The following is a 22046-nucleotide window of genomic DNA, read 5'->3' on the forward strand; positions in this document are numbered from 1 at the left end:
TGAGAACGTACTCCATTGTTCAGCAAGTCCCACCGCAGCAGAATGATCGGCTAGGTAAGATGAAATATACTTATAAGATTCACATTCCATGGATACTGACGTGGTTTTATTTGAATATGGTGTATTATCCAGTTTTCAATACATGTCATTGTTCTTATTTTTTTAATGAAAGAGGAGGACAAAGAAAATACGAGTTACTTGACTCGTGCTCTCACATACTCCGCTGTAACACCAGAGGAATACACGAGCGCTCTCGCCGTTTCTAGTTATAGGTAGGTAGGGGTACGAAATGTATTGTTTAGAAGCTTTTAAATTAGTTATTATAGATATATTTTGTAGATATTTACATGTAAGTATTATGGTACTATACGTTGCAAATAAACATTTTTCTTTCTTTCTAATCAACAATCCTGAGTGGCACTGCATTGTTATATGCAGATATAACCATTAGGTGAACGTATTGCTTATCTCGTCACTTTTGGTTATAAATCTGAAACCAAATACATATTAAAGTAATTAAATAATTATAACTACTTAGCTTCAATGAAAATAGGTTCTAAACACTGTTGTCTGAAACTTCTTATATCACCAACGCAAATAGGTACAAGATAGGTACAATTCTTATATGAGGGAGTATCCACTGTTATTTGAAGGCGGTTAGTCGTTCCTTGAAAGATGAAGAACTATTTTTAATCCTGTTGAAAATTTCTTATGCATCGCACTATGGGTAGTGTTCTAACTTTCTCCGTAATACACTTATATTAATATCTATATTATCCTGTACTGGGCTTTGTAACTAATTATATCACAGATATTTTACGTGCAAAATGTGAAGAAAACAAACGGGTAGATTCCACAGGTCACTCACAAATAAAACGGCGCTCTGACTCAGCACCGAAGTAGCAGCCAACATAAACCACGCCAGCGAAAACGTGATTATTGGAAATAATAAATAACCACAAAATCTAGATTTCTAGAGCGCAGTAAGTGAAGATGTTAAAATATTTATTATTTCCAGCTTTGCATCAATTACTTCTGTGCGCGTGACTGGCTAATAAATGTTTGTATTTGTGTGTGCCATTAGTTATGAGTTAGACTAGATCGTAATTAAGGTTTGATGTTTTATGAATGGCTGCGAAATTTAACACATCGCTATTTCCTTTTCAGCTGACTTTAAAATATAGGTGAGGTTCTAATTTCGACTTTTTTTCTTTACTTAAGTATTATGTTTGTTAGTTTTATCTTTTTTGTTTTTTTTTTACCTTCCTTCATATATCCGCCGTTTATGGCCCGATCTGATTTTTTTCAAATAGATATGGCATATTATGGCTCCATTAAAATAGTTTATGATGGAATTGGAATATACTGATATGAAGAATTAAGGGAACTAAATATAAATAAATAAATAGGCAACAGATCTGGTGATTACCCATAGATTCATCTCCTGCAATAATTAAGTTAAGTTAGGAGTTTTTTAACACCGCACTCCGCTTCGAAACCACCGTCCTTAATCATATCGCTTAAAGTTGCTTTATAATTGAGGCACTATACTAACATTATACTAATGTAAAGTTAAGAATATGTCTATGCGAATCGCTTGTATTATTAAGACTGAATTATAGTGAAGCTGTTTATGGGTCTCAACCCTTAAGCAGGACTGTAAAGGTTATTCAGCGAGTCCAAAATGCATGCAAAATGCGCCAGGTTTTGCATCAACATCCCTGCTCGATCACATGTCACTCCTTACATTAAAGAAGCAAACATTTTAAAAATGGAACCACGCAGAAGACTACATCTCGCCACTCTTTGGGATGCTTAAGAACGGTATCCCAAAATACTTGCGTGAGAAACCTATATGGTTGACATTAGACAACCTATACCAAGACCTATCAAGGTTAGCAAGCATTAACGTGATTTTTACCTGACTTTAATGGCTACGCCGAGGCATTTTTATGCCTCGCAGTCGCATTTAACGGAAGTTTTAAGTTTACCGCAACTGAGTGCTGGAACGCCACCACCAGTAATATCATAATCATAAAAATCATCATTTAAAAATAAATTAAAAACTTTTCTTTTAACTACACAAAAAAATTAAATTAATCATTCCAGCACTTATACCGTACGTCCTTGCTACAGGCAGCGGTTGTGTTTTGTAATACTGCTTTTGTTTTATTGTCTTACTATTTTCCTGATTATTTTTATTTGTGCTTCGTTTATTTTATTTAGTTTTTATTAGTGTCTCATCATTAAATTTTAATTATTTAGTAATTGATTGGTAACTTGGGCAGGCTGTATCCGTGATGACACCCAAGTAAGGCTCCCACTGAAAACCAGCGCTGCAGCTTGCTGCAGCACAATGCTGAGTGAGGGACCTGTATTTGATCACATACAACTATTATTGTTGCTTTTATTTTAGATTTAGTGTTGTGTTGCTGTATATATTTTTTATGTTAATTTTATTCTTTGTAAATGTGTGATCAAATAAAAATTATTTTCTTTCTTCTTCTTTCTACTTATACACAAACCATTTTTGGTTTTTTGAATAACGAATTAGGCATTTGTATACAGGAAATATCATTCGGTGAAGTGGAACTGATGATGGAGACCACAAATAGCCACCGGAACACCATCAAACTGATCGATCGATTGGTCGTGATCGACTGAAGTCGGAAATAAGGATTGCATTCTAGCGTCATTTTCACGTTTCCAACCACAATGTAGGCTGTTAGTGAATTAATCGAGTGTAAGTTATTATTTTAAAATCTAGTACCTAGAGTTGGAGAGATAACGTAACTAGTAAAACTTTAACAACATACCAAGTGGCTTGTTCTTCGACTTCTTAGATTTCACAGTAACTCGTCGTTATTCAAAATTCGATCTCGACAATAGCCTAGAAAATTTCCAAAACTTTCTGTGAGTTCTTTTTTTTTTAAAAATCTGTCCAGAAATGGCCGAGAAACATTTTAACACAGAAATCAATTGGTGTCACCCGGTGGGAGCTTCGCTTCGCTCAATAAATAAAGAGGTAAATACGTAGCATAACTGAATTATAATTCCTCCGATACCAAGTAATGCAAAAGATGTAAATATTTATCTAGATTTGGTTTAGTAAAGATTGTCATGATCATTAAGCATGACACCAGCAACAGTCATGAGTTTGCAAATAGTACTTTTGTTTGGTGTTTTTATAAGTTTCTGCCTGGACTTACCTTCACTAAGTCTAGGCGGGTTATGCCCATCTTATCACGCGGAGAGTCTCACATTATGTACTTTAGGCGTTAGAATGTTTTGTAATGGGAGGCTCCTTTGTACAGGATGCCGACTAGATCATGGGTAACACAGCGGCGCCTTTTTTGCCGTAAAGCAGTAATGTCTAGGCATTATTGTGTTTCGGTCCGAAAGGCGCCGTAGCTAATGAAATTATTGTCCAAATGAGAATTACATCGTGTTTCTCAAGGTGACGACCGCAAATGTAGTGCCGTGAGCGGCACAGCCGGGCCGTATCAATAACGACCTGCTCGTCTCGTCCTTATTATCATAAAAAAACCTCAGATCATATCGTCATTCTTATGGGCATAAAATACTGCTCAACAACAGATTGGCTCATCAGTTCAAAAAACACTGGAATTGTATTGAAATAATAAAACACATTTTATAACTTTACAACCATTAACCTTATAGACCCGTATACCTCTAATTTGATTCGTATATTCATATTGCAAACAATATATTCAACCGGAACGGGCGCGGGGATTTTAATCCTCATTGGTCAGTTATTAATTACAGCATATAGCTTACCAGTCGCTATTGGCTATTGTGATTATGATGATTTGTATAAAGGCTGTGTCCCTAATATGGTATCTCAAAGCATTTCATATTTTATTAGGCGTCTACGTGTCATAAAGCCGATGGTTACGTTTATTTTATAATATATATACATATATATAATAAATTTATTTTAGATTTAACCAAAATACAAATGCATAGGATTTAGTTGTAAATCTATTGTAAGGTTGGACAAATGATTCCCTTCCATAAATATTACAAACAATATTTAATGTTCGTCCAAGTGAGAATAAACCCTTCTTAACTTCTCTCTCTTGTTTTTATTAGAGTGTTTCTTCTCCTGTTTCCAGGGTTTGCTCAAGAGTTTGTCAGCTGTTTGGACGCCACTGATTCTGGAAGTAAATAAAGATACAATATATATTACAACTAAAGTCAAAGTCAAACATTATTCAATTAAAATTAAATTAAACGCTTTTGAATCGTCACTATAAATATATCTTTTAAATTACTGAATCTACCATATGTTCGGAAAAATTAAAGCTCGTGAGAAGAACATACAAGTAACTCAACGGCCACTCTTTTCAATCTATTTATTTATTTTACAACGGCTGCAATATATATATAACAAATTAGTAGTGTAGGGTGCTGCATCAACTATATGGATCGTGTTAGTTAAAAGCGTTTTAAACTTGTTACTTTGACTTTGAAATATTAATTAAAAAAGTAATAAATAATAAAATGTATAAATATAAATGATCGTATATTGGATGCATCAACCTTCAGATCTTGAATTCATTGTTTGTGTTAGGAGGCTTCGTGAATATGATGGTCGCGATTACTGTGATGATTTTATAACAGGTCGAACTATTCCAGGAAAGCTTCGGTGGCGCAAAGGATAGTGCCGTTGCCTTTCATCCGGGATGCGCCAGTTTGATCCACGCTTTCACACGCACGATTTCATAATTTAACGTAATTCCAGAAAAACGTTCCAAACCACAATCATGTCGAAATTGAGTTACGATTTAAGAACACAAAATTGGTCACGTGTTTCATACTAACAGACTGACAAAAAATGGCAGCCTTACTGTCACTCTTGAAATGACATCGTGACTTAGTAGCCCAACCCACTTGCATGGAATACACTAATATTTATTAAACTTTAAACACGAATTTCAGGAACTACGTCCAATTATAAGTTTTCTTATGTGTAAAACTTATTTATTTTATATAAAACATTGTTGTGCCCTGCAAGGCGTCACATATCCAATGTACTACTCTTTTGTAAAAATGTGACTTGCAATAAAATATTTTGATTTGATTATTTTGAAGTTATTTGTTTATTCGGCAATCTTACGGAAAAGGAAAACTTCCTGTGGAATAAAGTACACATAGGTTCATTCATTTATAGGTTATGGTGCAGTAACCTAGTGAGGTGTCCGTTGATAAATCTTTTTGTAACTATTATTTTTGTCAATAAAGTTTTTTGTATTTGTGCATTATTGTTACATGCAATAACTCAATATGAATTCGAGTATACCGCCATAGCATTATTTGATTTAATTTACTGAAAATACAGTACTTATGTTCGGAAAAAGTGGGACCTATGACATTTATAAGGAAACTAAATATTGGAAATAGGTCCGTTATTCCTCAAATCTATTAACATTTTTTTTATATTATAAAATTTAGTATCTTTACGATTAATGAGTAGCTATGTATTATTTTATGAAATAGGATCAAATGAACTTGGTAAGTAATCAGCGTATTCGTGCAACACGAATTAAATACTTAAAGCTTTATTAAACCAAGAAATAATTATATTTTATGAAAGATGAGGACAAGCGAACGTATGTTCACCGCCGCCCACATTTTCTTGCAACACCACAAGAGAGAAGCATCACAGGAGCGTTGCCGATCATTTAATTAAGCTGTAGGCGCTTTTTAAAGTCCCAATTCGTATTGTCCGTGACACACCACTTAAGGAAGTTCATTCCTTACATTAGTTGTATGTGACAGAAAGTTTCTTGAAATCGCACTCTCGAAACTAATCTATGCGAAAATTTTGCCTGTTTCTGTGCGACTCGACGGTATTATTCCGGTGGAGTCTAGCCCATTAATGCTTTCCCACATCGAAAAGGTAGGACTTACCTATGCTTTTTACGTCCCAGGGCAGGACAGGGCAATTATACAATTTTTTTTCTAATATAGTAAATATTAGTACGTGTTAAATAGTTGATTTAGGAATAGCGAATATTAATAGAACTTAAGCCTACATAGTTAATGTAAAATATATTTAAAATTAAGGAAAACAATAGGAAAGTATAAATGTTATAGCGCAGACTTCCGCCGGGTGAGTGACTTATAGTACAAGATCCCACTGCTCGATTCTGCAGGTATTTCCTTTTTTTTGATAAAACTAATTTTAAATGAACGCTGAGGGACTACGCAATGTAAAGGTAACTTTTAAAAAAATTAGCCTCAATTGCTTGTAATTTATTTCAGTATAAATAATATTTTGATATAAATTCCAACAAAAATTTTATTTAATCAATTTTACGTCATTTAAAAGGAAGTGATGCAAAGATTAGAAAAAAATATGGTCGCCAGCTCTCTGCTGCGGCTGACTGAGAAGTCAGCCACAGGGTTAGGTTGGCCACCTTGGCCGGTATATTATTGTTGATTTTTATATTTTAATACAAAATCGAAGTTTTATATTTACCTACTGTGTACGATAGTACATGATTGTCAGTTAAAATGTGAGATCTTAGGCTATTAAGAGATAATTATTATTATGACGGCCAGAACCACATTACCAAGAGATACAATTTTCGATGTGAGTGAATGCGGTTATACAATTGATATACAGGTACAGGGGGCATATACTAACATACATATCGTTTGTCTAGTGTGGTTTTAAATTTGTTATATATATGGATAATAATTGTCCATGGACTCGGACAGAAAATTTAATCTTATTTATAAATATAAATGACGATTCATACGTCGTATTCTTCAGGTGGTTGGTTTATAAGTTCTTCTCATAGAGATCTATAGGTGCTCATCATTTGGGCTCAGTACGAAATTGGTACCGCGTTACAATAGTCGGTAATCGTTTAAAAGCAATGCTTCGGGTTGTCACGCACAATGAACACAAGGATGGAAAGGAGACATTTGGACGAAGTAAGTCGGGGCTATTTCAGCATATATATATATATCAATAACTCAGTTCCAAAGTATAACAAGTCTGAAATTGAGTATATATCGTTTGAGATAAATATGAGAAATTGTTCGATAAACGATAGCCCACCAATACCACAGAGAAACAAGTCGTTAAGTGAGAGCAGTTTAGTTGCTACTTAAAATAATTATTCATAAGTCAAGAACGAAAATATTATTATTTTCGTTTTTAACAGCAACAACTCGAGTTGTTTCTTGTACTTTTGGAACCCTTTTACGAATTGTTACACTTTGAAACAGAGATATCGATACATTATAATGTAAAATAATTGTATGATAAAGATATAATGTCATGTATGAGTCGGGGCTATTTCAGGATGTATAGAATAATAGTACCATAAAGATTGCCTCTATGGACAACTGACATAACTGGCACGGCCACCAGAAAGTAGCTCCACGGCATAGGTACAAAAAACAATGAAAAATTATCTATTTTATAATCTTGGGAAAAGGTTAAATTAAGTAAAAGTACCAAAATAAAGCACGCTCATATTTAAAATTATATATTTTATATCCATTAGCGAAATAGGCGTCAAGATTTGTATAACGAAACCACTAAATGTCATTTTCAAGATGAAAGCGACTCCATCGAATATTACCAACGATATTATATTGAGGATCTGAAATGTGTGTTATATTGCGGCACTGGAAGTCGGCCAACTGTTAATTCATAAAATTTTACTGGTTTACGAGGCGTCCGCTCTCGGTAGGGTTAACGATCGTGAAAATCGCACTAAAAGTATATTCGTCAGTTGCGAGCACAACTAAAAATTATCATCCAGAATTCCACAACATTCGAGCATGCTCTTGTTCAAACCTTTCACCGCTCCCAAAGTGTTTACTTTAGAAATCGTAGCTCACGTTTACGGGAGCGATTCACTAAACAACACAGAACACGTGTTATATAAACACGTAGATTTAGACGTTCTTGTTGGCCTGTTAAAATAAGCTATCATAAACTGTTCAAAATTAGCTTTAATGTAAGACACATAATTTCTTATCCTGATTTATTTAATTTAAAATGAATGTTTAGGTTCATAACTAGTTGTCAAGCAAGTATGATTTAAGATATGAAGTCTTTGTCTTTTTTCTACAAATCTCAAATCTTGCCCCACAAGAATAAATAAAATATCTTGTCGACAAGTAGGCGACACAGGTGTGAAGAGGCTTTTTGTTGGGGGCAGTAGGAAGACGCTTGCCAGCGATCTATACGTGAGAGCCTAGCTCATACAGCTCAACACTGTTTCTTCTTCATTTCAATGATAATATGTTAGACGAGTAGTGTACTGGGGATGCCGTATATACCTACTATGCAGGTCTGTCTCGGGAAATCATCGACATGTTTCGGAAAAAACTTGTGTCTACTATCGAGTCCTTACTTGAAAGAGTCGCGGAATGGGGTAAAATGAACCTTGTCGAATTTAAGCCCCAGACGGCATAAAAAGGCATTTATTTTCTCAAAATTGATTCCTTTAGAATTCTTTTTGATGTCATTTCTTATAACTACTAGATACTACTACCGCTGCGGAAACAAATGGCGCTCTGAGAGAGAAGAAGCGGCACAAGAAACTCTCCCAGCATTCTTTTTTTGTGCTCTTTTCAATAAAAGTATACAATATTGTACAGTCATTTCTATGACTATAAAATAATCACAATCTAATCCCAGGCTGTCTGATCATTTAGATATTCAGCAGTGGAGTAATAGGATTTACGACAGAGACATTTTTTTTATAAAACATTTAAATTTATTTATAGATAATACCTGAACAGTGGCTGGGACTTTATTATAGAAGTGTATACATTTACCCTTAAAGCTATTATGTATCTTATGAAGACTAAAGATTGCTCGTTTACCACAAAAAAACCAATCAAAATTAATGCCTCACCTAGTATCGGAATACTAGGTCTCGAAATCTCGAGCGATTGCCAATTCTTTGGTACACCTTATCAGCTCGAACAATATCAGGAGTATACAGCGTTGTCGCCGTTTGCAATGCGAGTTAATACACTTATAATGTAGTAATAATTTACGGTCACGGTTATAGAATCTCGACCTTAACATACCTACTTAACAACTCTATTTATAAAACATAGTTGTTCTTATTTGTTACTCCCTCCAGAACATTCGAGATACCTTATATAAATAGGTGCGTATTTTATTCACTAAGTCATTCATTAAGTGAGCGATAAAATGAATAACGATATAAAAGGCGATTTAACGATTTGGTGATCAGTAACAGAATAGTGAGTACTCGTTACACACTATACTGTTATTGGTTCCTAATTGGGAGTGTATTAGTCACTACTGCGCATGTATATATATGTAAAATCGACAACGATACATTCGGAACGATACGATAATACTCCGAATATATCGCAACTATCCTACTCTAACAAATGTTCGAATTCCTTATCGTTTATCGTTACCATAGACTAATATTTTGATTTTTTTACGATGTTAGTGTGAATGAAATATGTTCAAACCTGAGCATTATCTGTGCTATGTCGCTAAGTGTTAAAAGTCAAAACATAGTTTAGGCGCTAAGGACCATGCCAGACTTCTCGTCGACTTCCTATTTCTCAGGCGGCCATTTGCATTATTTCTACGCATAAACGATCAACAAAATGACTTAAATGACTTAGTAGTAAAAAAATCCTGTTGAATAGTAAATCACATATAATTATTTCAATAATATTTATTAAGTATGTATATTGTATGGCAAATATATCTATACAACTTGAAACGATAATAGCATCGACAGCCTAGAAGGTGTCGTTGAGATTATCGTAAAAGTGACGTTTGATTATTTGTGAAATTCGAATATTCGTCTCTGACATTTTCAACTAAGAGTAGGGTTAGGACCGATAATATCGAATAATGTTTCGTTCGTTCAATCATCGTTTCGACATTGATTACAATGTAACTAAGAGTAGGATTCGACACGACTAATGCCACGATTTATCGAATATCGATTTTAGGAGTAGGTCCCCTGATGCCTATCGAATCTTCTTAAAATGTGACAACTGATGTCAGAAGTGGGATAGTCTAATTCTGAAAGATGCCGTCTGTTTAAGAAATGGGAGTCGCCAAATGGAAAAGAACAAACATTCCAGATGGTAATTCCCAAGAGTTTTTTTTATGACAATAAGGGACCAGACAAGCAGGACGTTCAGATAATGTTAATTAATACGCCGTGACCAATGCAGTGCCGCTCATGATTCTTGAAAAACTCCAAAAATTCTGAGCGGCACTACAATTGCGCTCGTCACCTTGACACATAAGATGTTAAGTCTTATTTGCCCAGTAATTTCACTAGCTACAGTGCCCTTCAGACATGTTGGGGAGTAGTTTCCAGCAGAATAAAACATATGATTTAATATTTTCGTTTTATTTTCTTCCTTTTACATGTTTTCTCCTTATTTTCTATTTTTCACAAAAAACCAATTTTTAATTACGTAGTTCGAGCCTTTTTCTACATTATGTCAACTGTCATCTGTGACACTTAACTTTTTAATTCCATAGACTACGCTTACTAATTTTCATTCTCTATGTTTTGGAGATAAACATTGGTACCTCAACAAGACCGAAACACAGTAATGCTTACACATTACTGCTTCACGGCATAAATAGGCGCCGTTGTGATACCCATGCTCTGGCCGGCAAACTGTGCAAAGGAGCTTCCCACTGGCTAGTCTGGGTACTGGGTAGTCTCTTTGCTAATACTTGTGCCTCCAGAGGTAAAAAAAATTACAGTCGCGAGGCTATTTACTAGGACCGCTTAAGATTTAGACATCAAGACGCACAGAAAGAGACAATAAGAACGGAACGAAACCAAGTGGCTGTAAGCGAAAGCTGTTGAAAGCTCCTTGCCTGCATGTTTGGCACAGGAGGCAAGCAGTTCTGATTTCTAGATACTGCTCTCTAGTGTTCTTCTTCTTCTAGCTCGACCATAGTGTCCCTTGATTTAATTAAAAGGAACACTTTACAAGTGGGAGGAGATACCTATGAACAGGATGCCGGCTAGATTATGGGTACCACAACGGGGCCCTTTTTCTGCCGCGAAGCAGTAATGTTTAAGCATTTTTGTGTATAGGTCTGAAGGGCGCCGTAGCTAGTGAAATTACTAAGCAAATGAGACTTAACATCTTATGTCTCAAGGTGACAAGCGCAATTGTAGTGCCGCTCAGAATTTTTGGGTGTTTCAAGAATCCTGACCGGCACTGCATTGTAATGGGCAGAGTGTATCAATTACCATCAACTGAAGTACAGTTGTCATAAAAAAACTTACTGTAATTAAGATACAGTTAGAGACTTACCCTAATATAGGTTTTCCTTTCACGTGCGCTGTACTTTTCTTCATCGCAAAAAATGCGTTGTCAATTTCCGCAGACTTGTTCAACCAACCCTGGGTGAGAATTTAAATATATTATTTTAAATGTAGATTTTATAATGATGGAACCTACCTGCAGGTTCCATTAGCAGGCTACTTAATGTTAAGAGTACACATTTATAATAATTTGAAACTGCATGGGCGTGGCTTAACACGTGGTATACATTACAAATATCTGTATTTTTTTTGAGAACGCTAGAGATCACATAATGCTTCATCAATTTAAAGATTCTCGCCATTTTAAATTTTATGTTGCCGCTAAATAATATATATGTGAAGTTTCTATATATTATTGTAATTTCTTATTGTTTAATATTTCTATATTACATTGTATGTTGATTGACAAATAATTAAATAACCAATTAATTTGTTCTCATTTTAGGATTACGCGCATAGACTTATTTCGGATTGGCCAACTATTATTGTGTTGTATATTCTCTTAGTGTGACCATTTGCTGCGTAAGAAGTATTCACAGGGGTCACCTTATATGTCCTTCAGCGAGATAAGAGCAGATGGATTGTCTCATGTGCCCTTCGACTTGCGTTACGACAAAAGTAAGTGTGGGTTTTATTCTGATTTCTATCCAACGCATACCACTATAATGTAATAAATACATAGACATGACAGTTGAACAAGATATACCAAAGTTTCGGTCGATGCGTCACTCGGACGGTGGGTTCAGTTGGTAAGAGTGCTCAGACGGAAGCCGACAGGCGCGGGTTAGAGTACCGCATCGGGCTTGAATATTGGTACACATTATATTTGTATATTTAATCCCAGAAGGGTGGGATATCACTTTAAAATAACAAACTGTTTATAAATACATATACCACTTGTAACAATATCACCGAACACAAAAACCCAATGTGTTGCTGAGAGACTGGCCTATTGATTAAAAGGTATATAAGGACGTGGAAAAGGATTTCATTCTTTTTGCGATATTAATTTAGATGTAGAAAGCGATAAGGTTTCAATGTGATTTCTGAAAAGTTATAAAATAAACAGTTTTCCTATCATATCCACTAACAAAATTTATTGAATTAGCCGTTACTTTGCGGAAATCCATAATTATACAAATTATTTAAGTTTTCTTTAGTGTTAATTCCGCCAATATTTGTTTTTAAAAACAACAAAAAACAAAAACAGTAAAGACTGAAATGTTTCCATAATGTCTCGTGCCTGATTTTGGCGAGGCAACACGTCCTGAGGATGCCTCGTATAGAAGCGAAACACGTGTCGAATTGTTTTTTAAAACCAATATTGGCGGAATTAACACTAAAGAAAAGTTAAATCATTTGTATATATATCCACTAACCTCAACAGCTCTCGTCTCACGGGGCGTAGGTTTCCTAGTCTCGCTTCTCTCGTTAATGCGAGCCTGGATCGTAGACGGTTCGAATCCCGGCGGTAGTTGTTCCCAGTGCAGTGTCCCACTGGCCGCGTCCTTCAACAACTGCCGAGCTGAGCGAGACACGTCGGGTTGACCCGAGGCGCTCATGAAACCTCTGTTGACTGATAGGATGACACATTTAATGGGTCTTTAGATAAGACTCTTAAAAGGTTGATTTCGGTCAATTTGGTTCCGTAACTCTGAAAATATGTTACATATCAGTATCAAAACTGTGCACGTTATAGACAGTATAACGTAGGAGTGATACGACCTCCTGGTGCGCTAGCTGAGTTGAAACAGAGGCGATCGATTTTGTGTGCATGTTTTTAATACATTTTCAAATTTATATAATAGAAAAAAAAAATATTAGTAAAATAGAATAATATTATTGTATTTCATTTCTTAAATAACGTGCTACTAACATTAATTAAATAAGAAAAAAAAATCATTAGTGGCTGAATTATTTCGTAGACTGACGTAATTTCATCTTTTTTTATAAAAAAAAAACATGACGTGCGTACAAAGTATACATGTCAGAGTTGAAACCTGCATGGTGCATGAACCTCTAAGCTGCATATGAATTCCTGGTACGTGTTGCTAGGATGACACATGATTTCACCGCTATGAAACACATTCCTACCACCACTAATATATATTATAATAATATGTTCTCCTGGTGTCTATGTAGTAATTGTAGTCAGAATATATTAAGGTATACTCGCGCCATACTTAAGACAATCTCTTCTTTAACTTTGATCGCCTGGTACCAAAACAATGTATTACGCTTCCTATCTCATTATCTCCCATGTTAAATTTTATGAATTGATGTGACTGCTCTTTTTAGTGTCGCTTTTTCGTTTCATCGACTTTCAAATCACAACGATGATAAAGAAGTTTTCACTTCAATAGTATGCATATTTCTGTCTCATTCTTTGCCGGCTTCACCCTACACATTTTTGTATTTGTGTCTCTTACTTGTTTTTTCCGTTGCATCCGGTTTGAAATCACAACGATTCTAAAGAAGTTTCATTTCAAAAAGTAATCAACACAAATTCAAAAGGATTATGTAGTTACTTATATTTTTATATACTCAAGATTTCTAGTAGTTTTTCCTGAGACGATGGTCAAATTTCACTCTGACGTGATTCTTGAAGAAAATGGCATTGAATATTGAATGATTACCATCCAAGATGAATAGTTATGCTATCTATAACCTACACAGTTTTGATAGTGCTATGTAACATATTCTCAGAATCACGGAACAAAATTAACCGAAATCAGTCATTTTTCAGGACGGTCTCTTAATACATACATTAAACGCCTGCGCCCTGAGACAATATTACTATGCGGTGCCGCTTGGCATTCTTGAAAATACCCAGAAAGCTCTTTTTTTTATGGAATAGGAGGACAAACGAGCGTACGGGTCACCTGTTGTTAAGTGATCACCGCCGCCCACAATCTCTTGCAACACCAGAGGAATCACAGGAGCGTTGCCGGCCTTTAAGGAAGGTGTACGCGCTTTTTTTGAAGGTACCCATGTCGTATCGTCCCGGAAACACCACACAAGGAAGTTCATTCCACAGCTTAGTAGTACGTGGAAGAAAGCTCCTTGAAAACCGCACTGTGGAGGACCAAGTGTGAGAATCGAGCGCTCCTACTCACAGACGAGTGTTCAAGAGCCCACCAAGATTCCACCTTCGCACGACACGCCACAACTTGGGATATCATCCCCGCCATCTGGATGTGTGGCGGTCCTCCACAGTGCGGTTTTCAAGGAGCTTTCTTCCTCGTACTACTAAGCTGTGGAATGAGCTTCCTTTTGCGGTGTTTCAGGGACGATACGACATGGGTACCTTCAAAAAAAGCGCGTACACCTTCCTTAAAGGCCGGCAACGCTCTTGTGATTCCTCTAGTGTTGCAAGAGAATGTGGGCGGCGGTGATCACTTAACACCAGGTGACCCGTACGCTCGTTTGTCCTCCTATTCCATAAAAAAAAACGAATCTTGCACATTAAAAAAAAGAACTACATAGATACCAAATGAAAAAAGTTTCACCCAACAATCTCAAACCTATTACAATAGAACGCCAATTTCATACTTTAACCCCTATTATAAACATACAGGCATGCGCAGTCAGGATCTTCTTGTATTCCATGTCATCTTGTTGGTATTCTGGCAGCAACAGGCCGTAACGCTCCGCGAACGTATGTCGTCCCACGAGCTGACATAGACGCGCCATCGCTGCGTCGTGAGACCTCATCTGACATTAAATACAATTTATTGAAGTAGGCGTTACTTTGCGGAAATCCATAATTATACAAATGATTTAAGTTTTCTTTAGTGTTAATTCCGCCAATATTTGTTTTTAAACAATTCGACACGTGTTTCGTCTCTACACGAGGCCGTCTACAGTCTCAGGACGTGTTGTCTCGCCAAAATCTGGCACGAGACTGAGTCTTTTTTAGTTTGGCGAGACAACACGTCCTGAGGATGCCTCGTGTAGAGACGAAACACGTGTCGAATTGTTTAAAAACAAATACTGGCGGAATTAACACTAAAGAAAACTTAAATCATTTGTATAAATACAATATAAATAATGTTAGCTTTATTTCTTCTTAGTTTTCAAGATAGTGGTGAGTAAAATTTATATAAGTAATGGCGAATACAATTACAAATTTTAATCACACTAAAAAACTTTTTTCAACTCAAACTCGCCAAGCTTAATTTAAGATGATAAATGATAATAACCTGATCTATTGGCAACACCGCAGTAAGCAGTAGGTCTGGAGTGACTGCATAAGCTGGCAACACCAATCCCGGGCAGTCCAGGAGCTCAATGTCCTCATCCAACATTAATGATTGTATATGTCGCGTGTGGCCCGGCATCGAACTTACGCTCACCTATTGAAAATAAAATAAAATTTTTTATATTCGCTTTTAAATAAAAATAAACTTGAATTGGTCAATAAAAATTGTTACTGTGTTCTATACATTTAGCAAGTCGCAAATAAAAATCCATAACTCCTTAGTCCAGACATTGATATTAGAAAATGGAACAAGGAACATACCAATTAATTTTTAAGATTTGTTTTTAATTTACATCTACAGGCGAAAATGTTACTTAAGCCGAAGAATACGTAATAGTACAAGTACAGAAGGCTTACTCCGCAAAATCAATTAAAGAAATAGAGACTCTTTCGGCTACACAATAAGGTGTAATTCAGATCGCACCACGCTATTGGCCTACATTTTTATTTATCGCGTGACTCTTACCTCTTCTGACAACCCTAACGTTGTCGTCCTTACCTACAACTGTACCTACCTAGTCAATATGGCCATCTTATAAAAATAACTGTTTTTTCTATGTATGTAATCATAATTTTAAATCAATATTCTTTCTTTGTCAAATCATTAAAAAAAGTCATTAGTTCTTTTCTAACTTTAAAAATATTTACTTTCACAAAACTAAATTGTATCAGTTGCAATATTGTGGAACTCCATTGAAAATTATAGAAATCTTTATACTTATATATTTAAATAAATATAATAATGGGAAAATACATACCAGAAACAAACAAATGAGACATCAGTCTAAAACTTTTTAGTAGAAAAACTTGGAAAATAATTACTTACCATTATATTTAGTACTATACTTCACATTTCTTACCTTTTTTGTTTGCATCAGAACATTGACTGAACTAGATTTCCCAACATTGGGGTATCCAATCATGCCCACTGTTACTCTTGGTGGATTTTTCAAGTTATCAACTTTCAAAGATTTCAATACTTCTAGTAACTTGTCTCTATCATATATTTCATGAGAGTTACTTATTTCTGGTTTGTCTGCAACTTTTTCATTACATTGTTCAATGTCATTATTGCTATTTAGAGGTTCTATTGGCATACCAAGTCTAAAGTTTTCCATTGCCTTGTCTAAAGCCATTTGTATAGCTTCTAGTCTATTTCCAGTATTGGTAACAGCAGCATTAATAACATCTAATTGCTTTTTGAACAATTTTATATCATTCTCTGTTTCTTGTATGTTTTCTTCCTCGTCTTCATCAGTTGATTCAGCTTCATCATCTCCGTCAACTGATTCTGTTGCTGAATCGTTTATATCCTTTTCAATTTCTTCCGAGATTTTTCTTTCTTTTGTAGCTTTAGCAGCTGAAAAGAAAATAATGGGTGTTCTCTGAAACATAAAAAGACAGTAAATGAAGTTTTAAAAATAAAGAGATAGTAAATTATGATAATTAAAATAAGTATTAAAGTAAAGCTATTAAAAATATTAAGGTTTATCATACTCAATTTAGCTATATTAATAATAACCATTAGATTACAATTAAAGTTGTTTGAAAACTGGAAAAAAAATAGTTTGTAAGCTTCTTAATTTAATTAATAAATTTCAAAAGAGCAAACTTTACCATATCCAAATGTAAAAAGTAAAATTTCCAAGTAACCTTTGTAATAATAAACATCTATCAGCAAAATGAAATGTGGAGGTACCTAAGATCAAGTGAGAATGGGTTTCATCTGTCAATTAGGGTTTATTTCAGGAGAGAATACATAGGGAACTACCATAATACTAACTTATCTTACAAATAGTTACAAAAAAAGCCGTAACTTATTATATACCAACCTCTTTAGTAAAGTACTCTGCCCAACATTTTCGCACATATTCTGTTGTCAAGTCAGCTTTGTTCAACAATAATATACATTTACAATTTTGTTCTGATGCATACTTCTCTAAATCTGAACATCTGTATAATAAAAATATATAGTATATTAAAAAAAAGCAAATTAAAAAATTATTTAAATTATATAAACATGTTCTTAAAAATCAGTATGACAGTTTTGCAGAGCATTTACTCTGCACACAAATTTTTTAAGAAAATATTTCTAGTAGGTTCCAGCTGCCTATATCAAATTGAAATTCAAATCATTAAGAAAAAAATTTAAAGAAATAAACATTTTGACTGTTGCTTCTCAATACATTTTTGATAATGTTTTGTATGTTCATAAGCACATTGAGGAATTTTCTAGAAACTGTGACATTCATAATGTTAACACGAGGAACAAACATAAACTTGTTATGCCTACTACTCGGTTAGGTCGAGTTAGTAAGTCTTTTGTTGGGCGATGTATATGCTTCTACAATATGATCCCAGAAAATGTACAAAACAAATGTGTTACGAAATTTAAAAGAATTGTTAAAAAACTTTTGTGTGGAAAAGGTTATTATAGCATAAACAATTTTCTTAATGACACCACGGACTGGGATTAAAGCGAACACCCTCAGGCTCTTTAATTATTAATGTTTATTGTACGATATTACATTGTAATCCATATTTTATATAAAAAAAAAAGCCCGCTGAGTTTCTTGCGCCCATTCTTCTCAGGTCTGAGGCAGTCTCTTTTGAATGGGTGGTAGATTTTGACGTTCAATAAGTGATTATAAATCCTATTTTGAATAAAAATATTTGAATTTGAATATCTTTTAATCATACACTCAAATTTCAAGATATATATAAGAACAACTGAATACTTAAATTTTTATTATTATTATTATTGACTACATAAGAAATTCATACAAATCTGTTATAAAATAAACTGTGACACTTGATTAAGTACTTCCTAGTGATGTTATGGCTTCAGCAATTCACTGTAGTTAAAATGAAGATCACAGGCCCAAGCTGTACTGTCACATAATAATATACCAAAACAACAGTGAAAACTTGCCTGAACCAAAATGCATTATATAGTTATTAATTTAATTACTTATTAATTAATTACCTAAATAACAGAGGATTTCGAGCATCTAAAAGTAGCAGAACAACATCAGACTTCTCCAAGGTCCTCCATAATTGTTTCCACAGTTCGATATTCCTCTCGTATGGTGTGACAGCTGCTCCAAGCCTCTCTTGTAACTCATTTAAATGTCTTCTCCACTCAAGATATGAATCCTTTTCTCTATTTATCTGCTCTTCTGCTGATATACCAGGTTGCCATGGGGGCCTAAAATAAGCAACACAACTTTTGTTAAAGAAATAGATTTCTAAGCTAATTGGACATAGTTCCTGAAAAATGTTCCAAGCCAAACACCACATTTAAGGAATTTAAATAAATATTAGTGTATTCCATACATGTGGGTTGGGCTACTAAGTCATGATGACATTTAAAGAAGGACACTAGGGCTGCAGCTGTGTTCTAAGCTCAATGTAAACATGATTTTGGTTTCTAATGTTTTTTTTTAATTACATCCAATTGAATTGTATTATTTATCTGCTAGGGATTAGGATATGCTATATATAATAGTCTTATCACTGACTGCCACTAATAAAAATCCTATTATAGTAACTATATCTCCTATTACCATAAAATTATTTTTTGGAATAGCTGTTCGGACTTAAAAGAAAATTTTGAAATAACAATGTCCAGTAAGTAAAAATAACCAATTGTGGACCAATATCTTCATTATAAACTGCCCAAAGATGTAGAATTCATTTGGACAGGTTATCCTATAAAATGTTTTAACTGAGCAGATATTATACCAAAATATGTAAATGAAATACCTAATTTTGAAAGTTGTTTTTATACCTTACCTTCTAGGCACTGTAAGAGGCTCATCAAAATCTGGCTGAGATGTCTGCAATTCCACAGCATTTGGAGCAGACTTCACATATTTAACATTTAATTTTTCAGCGATAAATTCTCTATTTGCTAATTCTGCAGTAGACAGAAATTCTTGTAAGGAGGATTCGGCAGTAACTGATTGTAGGTTTAATCTTCCCCAATCAAATCCGTCATTAACTTCTGTAGTATGTAACTGTAGAGAAAAGTATGTATTTTATAATCTTACTATTACAAAACAAACATAGCTCCAATACTACAGATATTTACCAGGGTATTATCTTCCACATGTCTTCTATGTCGATTTTTAGCAAATCTGTCTTTTATAAGGGCGCGACCGAGAGACTCTTTGTTTTTTTTCCCCATTTTAAAAACAATAGGTATCCAAATTTTATTTATAAAATTATAAGGTTATATGTACGCATTGTACCTACAATTATTTTATTTTCGAGGAACACAATAATAAAATTTACATCACATTTGACAACTGACATACCAGTTTTGACAGTTCAGGATGAACCGTCAATGAGACAAAAAATGGAGGTCTAACCTATATTTTATTGTCTATAATTATTGTCCAGAGCAGAACCAAAAATGTCTATAATTATTTAACAATAAAATGGACGTTTATCCTACATTTTATTGTCTCTTTGCCCATTAACCTAATGGGGGCTTTTCTTCTAATTGAGTATATTCAAAAAAAAATTATCTATTATTCTTTCATTGTATATTGGTTTTGAGGTGATGGTCTAGTTGCTAATGCTCTAAATAGATAAAACCAACTAAAATGTAACGTCAATTGGGTTAACTCAGTGATCTTAAGGGTTTAATGTCCTTGCCAATTTTTTTTTCTCGATCCATTTGACCGCATGCAACGCAGAGCAGCTTGAATTGCCGGGCACCCAGTGCTCTGTGAACGGCTGGATCACTTGGTGTTGCGTAGAGACATCGCTTCATTGTGTTCCAAAGAGCTGTTTCACCTGATTCCTGCCGCCAAATTCCACCTTCGCACGACACGCCAAAAGTTAGGATATCATCCCCACCATCTGGATGTGTTGCGGTCCGGTGCGGTTTTCAAGGAGCTTGCTTCCACATTCTACTAAGCTGTGGAATGAACTTCCTCGTGCGGTGTTTCCGGGACGATACGGTTTAGGTACCTTCAAAAAAAGCGCGTACACCACCGCGGTGGTGATCACTTAACACCAGGTAACCCGTACGTTGGTTTGTCCTCCTTTTCCATAAAAAAAACATATTATGATATTAAAGCAAACATTTTCAGGTATTTGCTTTTGCTATGCCAAAGAAGAATGTAACTTAGAGTTTTCTAACCGGCTTTTAAAAAAACTAGTACTATTAATTCTTATTTTCACCATTCATCAATGTTTTTTATATTCTGAGTTTGTGTATCAAACGAAACTTACGTACAGTGCACAAGACTAATGCGATAAAAGCAATGAAAGCATATAAAACATAGAACGCCATAATCACGTATGAGCGTTTGTATCAGTTTGTATGAAAAATATGACGGACTGTCCGCTTTTAACGCACGCTCATTATAACTCATTCTGATATTTTTCCTGTAACTCACCGTAAGAATTTATATTTTTATTTATATTTTCCGTATTTTCTTCGTGTGGTTTTTAATTTAATTTTCTTCTCTCCGTAGCACAAATTGAAATTATTATTTTATCTATGTATTTCTTATAATATCTATGAGGCGACAGCTGTTTACACAAACTTGTTGTAACTTTACCGTCGACTGCTTCGACCATAGACCAAGTATAGTTGCTATACTTGGTCTATGGCTTCGACTATCTTGCGGATACGACTGCCATAAATTATAAACTACCTTCACACTACACAGCCAGGTGCCAAACATAGCACTAAAAATAATGGCGGCAAACGCTGTCTCGCTCTAACATATATTCGACTCTTTTGTTTGTTTTGGTTTGAGTGTCATGTGACATGTCGTTCATTCAAAATAAAAGTGAGTCTTAACAATTTTTGTTACGAATTTTCGTTTTCTTTTACTTTATTCAGGGTAATGTGCTTAATTGTGTAATAAATGCGTAAGACTTTCTAAGCTATACCATGTAATAAAAAATGTGTAAAATATGTGGTTTAAAATCTGGCTGGTCAGATGGGAGTAAGAAAATTTTCATAGCTAAATTATTTTTGGATAAAGAAAGGTAAGCACTTAAGAACAAATAATAAGCTAGCTAATAAAGAATGCTTAAAGTGATTAAATGTGATAAAGTATTGATTTAATTCATCTAGAATAAAAATTATTATATTATAATCTATCTCAAGTGTTTGTACTGTCGATATTTTATTTTAAATTATTATTAAATTTATTTTTATTTATTTCATTTTTATGGTATCTATTTTTTTGATTAATAAGTTTATTACCTTTAAAATCCTTTTTATTATATTGTGGTTGTGATGTGCAAAAAAATATTTAAAGCCTAAAAATTAGGGTTAACTAACTTCTGCTAATATGTATTCTGTTATAATTTCAGATTCAGGACCGATAAATGAATACCAAAGACTGTCTAAACCGAAACTACAACGAAAAACAAAACTATTAATTATGTTAATTGTTTTTTTCTTT

General features: G+C 34.4%; 1 protein-coding gene and 1 long non-coding RNA gene across 2 annotated transcripts; one reads left to right on the forward strand and one right to left on the reverse strand.

Moving 5' to 3' along the window:
• Positions 1-850: 850 nt before the first annotated feature.
• Positions 851-5078, forward strand: LOC126969132 (uncharacterized). The gene is made up of 3 exons (XR_007730357.1): positions 851-983; positions 2569-2743; positions 4660-5078. It is a non-coding gene; the product is annotated as an uncharacterized LOC126969132 (long non-coding RNA).
• On the reverse strand, positions 3651-19898 carry LOC126968711 (large subunit GTPase 1 homolog). Its single transcript, XM_050813802.1, has 10 exons — positions 19706-19898; positions 19408-19631; positions 18599-18820; positions 17445-17565; positions 16473-16997; positions 15554-15706; positions 14927-15065; positions 12731-12927; positions 11341-11429; positions 3651-4178 (listed from the first exon to the last, which is right to left on the reverse strand). The coding sequence occupies exons 1-10, from the start codon at positions 19799-19801 to the stop codon at positions 4055-4057; spliced, it is 1890 nt and encodes a 629-aa protein (XP_050669759.1). The 5' UTR covers positions 19802-19898; the 3' UTR covers positions 3651-4054.
• Positions 19899-22046: the final 2148 nt, after the last annotated feature.

The sequence above is a fragment of the Leptidea sinapis genome, chromosome 1 (assembly GCF_905404315.1).
Source record: "Leptidea sinapis chromosome 1, ilLepSina1.1, whole genome shotgun sequence".
Taxonomy (NCBI): Eukaryota; Metazoa; Arthropoda; class Insecta; order Lepidoptera; family Pieridae; genus Leptidea; species Leptidea sinapis.

Excerpts from the sequence above, each read along its gene's own strand:
- LOC126968711 (XM_050813802.1), bottom strand. The coding sequence starts at position 19,801 with ATGGGGAAAAAAAACAAAGAGTCTCTCGGTCGCGCCCTTATAAAAGAC. Across the intron at positions 12,928-14,926 it reads GATCCTGACTGCGCATGCCT|TCAACAGAGGTTTCATGAGC; the intron begins GTATGTTTATAA and ends TCATCCTATCAG. Across the intron at positions 4,179-11,340 it reads AAAGGAAAACCTATATTAGG|AATCAGTGGCGTCCAAACAG; the intron begins GTAAGTCTCTAA and ends ATTTACTTCCAG.